Here is an 8,750-nt window from a genome sequence, read left to right as displayed (position 1 = left end):
GACGAATGCCTGAGGCCGGACGTCTGTGGGGAGGGGCACTGTGTCAATACTGTGGGGGCCTTCCGGTGTGAATACTGCGACAGCGGGTACCGCATGACCCAGAGAGGCCGTTGTGAGGGTGAGTCAGCTGAGAGTGTTCAGCACACATGACCGTGATGTGCAGGGTTGGTAGGTACCTTGCCTGGTTCTTGTTTCCTTCCACACTCCATACTTGACACCAGTTTATCCAAGCTCTTTCTGCTTCCTGGATTCACAGGCTCTTTGCCTCCTCCTTTCAGTGGCTCTTTTGGGATTATTTTCCATCTTCATGCTCTCATTATTTTTCACCTCAATATCTGCCTTTCTGGTATTTGGAGTGAAATCACCATAGAATGATTAATTGCATCATGTTTAGTACAAACCCAGACTTAATTACAGAGTCTGGACCATTCATCTGGGAACATGGTGCAGGTGTAACCAGTGTTGATTTCTTGTTTTTGACCTTTTCACCTACTTACATTCCTTTGTCTCCACTGCTTTCTTTTACATGTGTTCTGGGACTTTCTCACAGACTCCCTAAGAAGCATGGTCTGACCAACTTTGGTCAGATTCCAACTGTGCTAGATAAAATTTCCTCATTGTTGACTACAGCAATGAGTTTTCTCTCATTATAAAAATGTTATAAAAAATGTTTATAGCGTGGCCACAATTCTTATCCTTTTCATATTTCTGTTCATGTTTGTGTCCAAGTTGCTCTGGTTCTTTTTGAAACCACTGTGGCGAGGCCAGGCACGGTGGCTCATGCCTGTAATCTCAGTGCTTTGGGAGGTCGAAGCGGGTAGATCACTTGAGGCCATGAGTTTGAGACCAGCCTGGCCAACATGCTGAAACTCCCTCTCTCCTAAAAATACAAAAATTAGCCAGACGTGATGGCGCACGCCTGTAATCCCAGCTACTTGGGAGGCTGAGGCACAAGAATCACTTGAACCTGGGAGGCAGACGTTGTAGTGAGCTGAGATCATGCCACTGCACTCCAGCCCAGGTGACAGAGCAAAACCTTGTCTCCAAAAAACAAAACAAAAAAAAAACACAATGGCACTTTTTTTTTTTTGCAATTATTTTCATGAAGAAATACACTGACCTTCTGCTAAAAACCTGCCATGGAAATATGAGGGTGAAGGAACATGGGGTCTCTGAGGGCACAGGAGCATGGTGCTGGTTCCTTGGGGTTTCCTGCCTGGCTGTCAGCAGAGCCTAATAGATTTGGGCTCTGTTAGCTGGGGCAGGATAGACTAGGTTGGCACAGCCAGCCCTCAGCTGTCCCCTGGCTTCTGCATGTTGGTTTTCTTCACCGCTCTGATGACCCAGGCCTGGAGGGAGAGCTAATTAGACATTTTTTGGCAGCCTACGCTTGCCTCTTCTGCTGGCGTCTTGCCTCCGCCCCTTGGGTTCTACTCTAGAGAGAAGTGGGAGTGTTTTATGTTGCTGGATCAGCTTGGGTCAGAATGGAGCCTTATACCCTCCCCGAGGACCATGAGGCTACAGAAAAAGCACAGGTGTAAAGTGTCTCCACTCTGCTCTTCCAGGGAACTCTCCTCTGCTATAGAGATGCAGTGTGGGATCAGCTCACCACGCCCACGCTTAGTAACTTCCTGACCTGCAGCCACTGACTTTGCCCCGTTGAAACGTAGTACATCACCTGTAAAATGGGAACGATGAAGTTAACTTTCTGGGTTTTCATGAAAATAACTTCATGTTGCCTGAACTTGTATGATGCCTGCCACTTTGTTAGTTTTCGAGAAATTATAGTTTCTTTAAATCTCCCCCATCCCTGACTCCTTCTGTGTTTGTATAGATCTCAGGTACCTCTGTAGTTGTGGGGAGTGCTTGAAAAAAACAGGGTAAGTTTATTTGACAAGCATTTATGTGCAGAGCAGTATCCCCCAACCCCCAACAAAGAAGTCAAATACTGATTCTTTTTATTTATTTATTTATTTATTTTTTGAGACAGAGTCTCGCTCTGTCGCCCAGGCTGGAGTGCAGTGGCACAGTCTCAGCTCACTGCAAGCTCTGCCTCCTGGGTTCACGCCATTCTCCTGCCTCAGCCTCCTGAGTAACTGGGACTACAGGTCCCCGCCACCACACCCAGCTAATTATTTTTTATTTTTTATTTTTAGTAGAGATGGGGTTTCACCATGTTAGCCAGGATGGTCTCAATCTCCTGACCACCAGACCCACCCGCCTTGGCCTCCCAAAATGCTGGGATTACAGGCGTGAGCCACTGCACCCGGCCCAAATACTGATTCTTAAGTTCCACATACGGGTCAAGAATGGGAAGATAAGATACTTAAGTAATAGGATGGAAAAGAATAGAAAAGAAATTGGAAAATTATGAACTTAAATTGGAAGCTTGGAGAATATTCTGTAATATTCAATATATGAAAATTATTTAGCAGAAAGATGACTCGGGTTCCCTGAGTAAATAATATATGATTCTATCCCCATGAAAAGTCTTGAAAAGAAGAAGGAGCCAAGCAACGCGGCTGTTTTCAAATTTCATCATGGACTAGAACCAGACGTCCCCGGGCTTCTGGCTCACAGAAGATTTTCTCAGCTGTCACTAACAAAGTGGCTTTCAAATAGCAGCAGTCTCCAAGGAGTCTATTGTAGTTTACAGACATTATCTCATGTATCCTTACTTTATTCTGTTAAGGTATTATAAGGCAGGTAGTTCCTAATTTACAGAAGAGGGGAAAAGCAGAGGTGAGAGCAGCTAGAAATTCAGGGACGTTATCTTGTATTGCTCAACATTGCACCTTATTTATTGGACCAGCCTGTCTCAATGACATTCTCTGATTTAGCAGTTGTAGTTCTATTCTTTGGAAATATCCCATCCAGAGGAGAATGTAATGCTGTTTGGAAAATGAAACTGGCAAGCGTCATCTTTTTGTAGAACAAGAAGTCCCAGAACATCTGACCTAAAAAAACCACTATGTGTCATTGGCTATTGGCAAGAATTTTTACTGATAGAAAAAAAATTACAACACTGACCTGGTGCTTATTTTGTTAATATCATCTTCAACTTTTTCACTTTAAGTATCTTTTCACATGTCTAACGATATGCAATGGGAGATAACTTTTAAGTATTTACTAGAATGTAGACATCAAATAGCCATGGATATTTAGTGGACCCATTATATATTTCTTTCTTTCTTTGTTTCTTTAGTTTATGTCCTGAAAATCTGTTTATATTTTAAGTACGATTAAAGGTCATATATACATTAGGTATTGGGATACTTAAACATTAAATCCACTCGTATAAATTCAAGGTCCACCTCAGAAAAAACACTTATTTCAAATGCAGCTAGAAGCCATGGTGTTAACACTTGTTTTAAACTGTTGAACTCTCTCCTATATCGTTTTCCTCATTTTATTGTTTGACAATTCTTAAAAATGCCTCAAGCTGTCGTAGTAGTTATCTCTTGCACAGACTTAACCATATTTTAGGTGATTTTTTTCTCCCCAAATTGGAAAGAATGATGATTAATAACTTCAGTTAGCTGTGAATATGAAAAGTAAGGTGTATTTTTACCAGAAAATATTACCATATGGTCATATCACCATGTTTTCTGGAAAGGCTTGGAAGTATGTGATGAGTTCACTCTCTCCTCATGTGTTTTTTTCGACCTCCAAGGAGTTCCTGTCATATGAAAGGTTTTAAATTATTCAAATCTAGGATGTTCTTGGGCCCATGAAGCCAAAGAGAGAATTTCCCTAGAGCATCCAATGTCTGCAGAGAGAACCTCTAGCTGGGTGGATACATGGCTTCCTCACACTCACCCCCACTCCTCGTATTTCTTTCTGGAAAGCTGTGCTATTACTTGAAAGGTTTCATGTCCAGAAATTGGCCCTAAGGGAGCTGCCAACTCCCAGAGTGGAGAGACCAGGTCCTGCTAGTTGAAGAACTGGGGCCAGGTTCTTCCTTGGAATGTATGCACGTGTTTTAATCCAGGTGTGCTTGACCATGCATTATTGCCATGTATTTAAGTATACACCCAATGTCTCACTTACCCGATTATTGTTTTTCCCACTGAAATGTAGATATAATATGCTTTCCCTCCCTGCCTTCCTCACAAAGTAAGATTTTGCTTCGGTATTCCGATAAAATGTTCACAACCTACCTTTTTGATTTTTCAGATATTGATGAATGTTTGAATCCAAGTACTTGCCCAGATGAGCAGTGTGTGAATTCTCCTGGATCTTACCAGTGTGTTCCCTGCACAGAAGGATTCCGAGGCTGGAGTGGACAGTGCCTTGGTAGGTACTGTAGTGTACTTACCAAAGCTTTGTTTCTTCTGCATGGCCCATTTTCTGATAGGGTGGTGAAATGCCAACGGAGCCCTCTTTCAAAATGAAAAAAATGAAATCTTATATCATTCTAAGACAAATTGCCAGTAACTTTTAACCATTGAGAAAATAAGAAAATGACTTAGCATGAAGGATGTAAGATTCTAGATGGGGCAAATAATTAGGATTGAAACAAACTGTTATTCCTAATGAGATAAATATCCAAAACCAAATAAGATAGTAAGGTCTACAGGAAGGAAGAGAGATGGAGAGCAAAACACTTAAAAAGAGAGAAGACGCCTAAGAAGCATCTACCACAGACAGTGGAATTAGGTAACACACGCACGCAAATTTGCAACAGAAGTAGCAAAGGCAGTGCTTTAGGCACTGAGGAAGATACGGTAATAAATTTGCTTTGATTCTAATTACCTGTGCTGTAGTTAGCTCTCCCCCTTAATGGTTTTCATTTGTGTGTACCATGCTGTCTTTTCCCCTAAAATCTGAACTCTTTTTTCCGCTCCATACCAGAACTCTGAATATGTGAGTTAAAATTTTCATTCATTCATTCCTTCTTTCCTTTCTCCCTCAAATGCTTAAGACTTGCTATAGGCTATGCACAGTGGCTCATGCCTATAACCCCAGAACTTTGGAAGGCCGAGACACAGGGATCACTTGAGGCCAGGAGTTTGACACCAGCCTCAGCAGCATAGCAAGACCTCATCCCTACAAAACGTTAAAAAACTTACCTGGGCTTGGTGGTGTGTGCCTGTAATCTCAGCTACTTGGAGGCTGAGATGGGAGGATCGCTTGAGTCCAGGAGTTCGAGGTTTCAGTGAGCTATGATTGTGCCACTGCTCTCCAGCCTGGAGGACAGTGAGACCCTGTGTCTAAAACATGAAACAAAAGGCAAAACCTACTGTATATCCCAAGAGTTGTAGTAAGTTCTGGGATATATTGAGAGGATGACCCCTTCCTTTTGGTACTTACTGTGTGGTGGGGGAGACTGACATGCACTCAAATATCTCATAGATAAATGCAAACTCACAGATGAGACAAGCACTAGAAAGGAGGGTTCTATGATGCTGTGAGAGCAAATGATAGAATGAGCTGCCCTTAGGAAAATTCTTGAGTTGAGGTTCAGCTGATGAGGGGGTGGGAGGGAGAACATTTCAGGCGCAGTAAACAGCATATGCCAGGGGTTCGTGGAAGAAGAAGAGAGCAGAAGGCCAGTGTAGCTGAAGGCCAGAGAACACGGGAAGATTTGTTGCAAGATAAGATGAGAGACCACTGAATAATTTAAATCCCTCTTAGTCCTGTTAAAACTGGCGGTCTTCATTCTCATAGCCCTGGGAAGACATTTAGGTGTTTTAATGGAGGTTGCAGAAGCACTGTCAGTTTTAAAGCTTTAGTCTCATCACCAAGCAACATCAGCTCAGACTCTGTAGCTGGTACGGAGAGCTCCGTGTCCTGAGCCCCTAGGCCCAGCCCCAACCCAAGAGTCTCTGCTGATGGAGTTGTGAGATGTAGATCTTTGAAGAAAAGATTTTTATTCATTAGTTGTTTATTTGATAACCAATTGTTTATGTAACTGGTGCAGGCCAGAAAGTATTAATACGTAGGGTTTCAGTTTTCTCATTTGGCGTAAACTTCATAGTTGCCTATCAGGGTTCCATATGTATTCTCATTTTCACATCCTGATAAATAATCCAGGAGCAGAGCCTGAAGTCTACCTTAAATAACTACAATTGATAATAGTAGTATAAACACAGCCCTGATTCATGAATTTATTAGTGGAATGTGACTGACCAAATTGGCAAGTGATTGTTCTTCAATATAAACAATACTAAATGAGTTATTGTACCTACATGTGCGCATGTATATATATAAACTTTAGTGACAGAAGCATAGCACTTCATTTAAAACTAATTGTACTTTTGTCAAACAGATGAGTAGAATCATAAGCAGAAATATTAGATCACTGCATTTCTCAATTCAGCCAAAGTCCCACATTTAGCCCCCTGTTTTGTTTTTGCATTGCTGAGGTCATGTATTTCCTATTGTTAAATGGAGGCAGTGTCCTTTATCTTTCTGCTTTGGGTAAAATTTTAGGCTCTGCATAATCTACAGATGAAGCCACTCCCCCAAGATTTAATTGCAGTTCCATCCATTGTTCATATTGGACTTGCAGCTCTTCTAAATTTCTCCTGAGGGCCTTTGCAGGTTATACTGAAATAGATTTTCCATCTTAATTTTTTATAGTAGTAGAGCTTTCAAATGTTGAGAAGTTGACTGTGACAAAAAGCAGATATTGCAGCATGCCTTTCTACTTACATTGAGCCAATGGGTGGGTTGGATTTTTCTGCTAAACCCTGACCATGTTAATGACTGCCCAGCCCTAGCTTTGTACTTCTGGTACTCTAACATACCTTTCAGAAGGTGCAGTCTTGTCTTAAGTCTAGTTTTGAGTTAAGCTCAACACTAACATAACTTGATATGTATTCATTCATTTAACAAATACTGAGTGTCTCCCATGTGCCAGGTATTTTTCCAGAATACTGGGAACTGAGAGTGACTAAAATAGCCTGGGCGCAGTGGCTCATGACTGTAATCCCAGCACTTTGGGAGGCCGAGGCGGGGCAGATCATGAGGTCAGGAGATCGGGACCATCCTGGCTAACATGGCGAAACCCCATCTTTACTAAAAAATACAAAAAATTAGCGGGGGTGGTGGCAGGCACCTGTAGTCTCAGCTACTCGGGAGGCTGAGGCAGGAGAATGGCGTGAACCCGGGAGGCGGAGCTTGCAGTGAGCTGAGATGCTGAGATCCGGCCACTGCACTCCAGCCTGGGCGGCAGAGCAAGACTCCGTCTCAAAAAAAAAAAAAAAAAAAAAAAAGAAAGTTTATCCCTTAGCTAAGGGAGCTCAAAAAAAGGTTTGCTAAACAACTGGAATTCTCTTACCTCTTTGTTCAACATTTGTTTACCTCGCCAAATGTAATACATTTACATAAGGGTGAAATAATTTCCAAAAGCTTTTTGGATAAAGTAAAGAAAATATGAATTCCAGAAACAGCTACCTAAAAACATGTATTTAGCAAAAACAAATTAACATTAATGTATACTGCAGTAAAGAATTACATTCATTTATGTACATAAGATTTGATTTTTTAAAGGGATTTCAAAATTGAAAATCCATATATGCTGGCCTGAAGGTGTCAGTCAATTTAGAAATTTAGGGATCTCATATATGCTCCTTTTGGAAAAAAAAAAGTATCTCAGAAAGATATGCAACAGAGTTAAATAAATCATTTTAATGTAACTCTAAATTTAATTTCTCTTTTTTTTTAAGAAAAAGAAAATTCAGCACTAAATTATAAGGCAGTGGGAAACAACAAAGGCACATAACTAATTAATACTACTTTAGTATATGTGAATTTTGCTGTTTGGTGTGTGTGTGTGGGAGGGGGAAGGAGACAGCCACCTGCTCCATAATTTGCATACATTGTGTGTATCACGTTTAGAACCTAGAATATTAAGTTAGAAAGGCAACAGAGATGATCTAATTCAATTCCACCCATATGCATGGAGGAAGAGTCTCTTTCATGGCATTTCTGACTCCCTGCTGACAGCAAATTCCATTGCTTGGACGTCTCTCATTATCAGGAGAATCCTTCTGTGTTGACCTGAAATCTGCCTCTTTGAAATACCATTGTCATGGTTTTGTAGTTTTGGCCTTTGAAGTGACATGCAGTAGGCTGCTTCTCTCTTCCAGTAACAATCCTTCAAGCATGTGACTAGAAAGATCATGTCTCCTTTTGCTGTTGTCCTCAGTTATAAAGGTTGGGTGGTACTTAGGGAATAGTATGATGGTATTTTACAGAACAGGGAAACTAAGTTCTTGCTACACAGAACTAATGTTTTTTATATGTATGTTTGTTAACAGATATTGATGAGTGTACTCAGGTCCAACACCTCTGCTCCCAGGGACGCTGTGAAAACACCGAGGGAAGTTTCTTGTGCATTTGCCCAGCAGGATTTATGGCCAGTGAGGAGGGGACTAACTGTATAGGTAACGGCATTGTTCTTCCTGATTACAAATGCTTAGATCTGAGTTTTTAGATCCCCTAAGGCTGTCAGTTCAGTGCTTATCCACACAACCCAGAATTTTTTATTAAACACTTATCATGATAGCAATCTGCTAGATCCCGGTGATATAAAAATGGATTTCTTTCCCCTAACATTTTTGAAGAAAGAGTATCAAATATGTGCGCAGACAAGATACATTAAATGTTACTTTTGGACCACCCTGCATGAATCAAAACTGGATGATTTTGATGTGTGTCAAACAAATCAAAAGGAAAGTAGAAATCAGTTACTGGCCAGGCGCGGTGGCTCACACCTGTAATCCCAGCACTTTGGGAGGCCA

The 8,750-nt window shown here is 41.3% G+C and overlaps 1 protein-coding gene across 1 annotated transcript in view; it reads left to right on the top strand.

Moving 5' to 3' along the window:
- Positions 1 to 8,750, top strand: part of LTBP1 (latent transforming growth factor beta binding protein 1) — a 282,394-nt gene that overhangs the window by 147,478 nt on the left and 126,166 nt on the right. The window contains 2 exon segments of the mRNA XM_011935989.1: positions 1 to 118; positions 4,177 to 4,296. The exon segment at positions 1 to 118 is cut by the window's left edge and continues 6 nt beyond it. Of these exon segments, the coding sequence (XP_011791379.1) occupies positions 1 to 118; positions 4,177 to 4,296 (238 nt within the window).

The sequence above is a fragment of the Colobus angolensis genome, unplaced genomic scaffold, assembly GCF_000951035.1.
Source record: "Colobus angolensis palliatus isolate OR3802 unplaced genomic scaffold, Cang.pa_1.0 Scaffold15, whole genome shotgun sequence".
In the NCBI taxonomy this organism is placed as follows: Eukaryota; Metazoa; Chordata; class Mammalia; order Primates; family Cercopithecidae; genus Colobus; species Colobus angolensis.
This window is presented reverse-complemented; position numbering and strand designations above follow the sequence as displayed.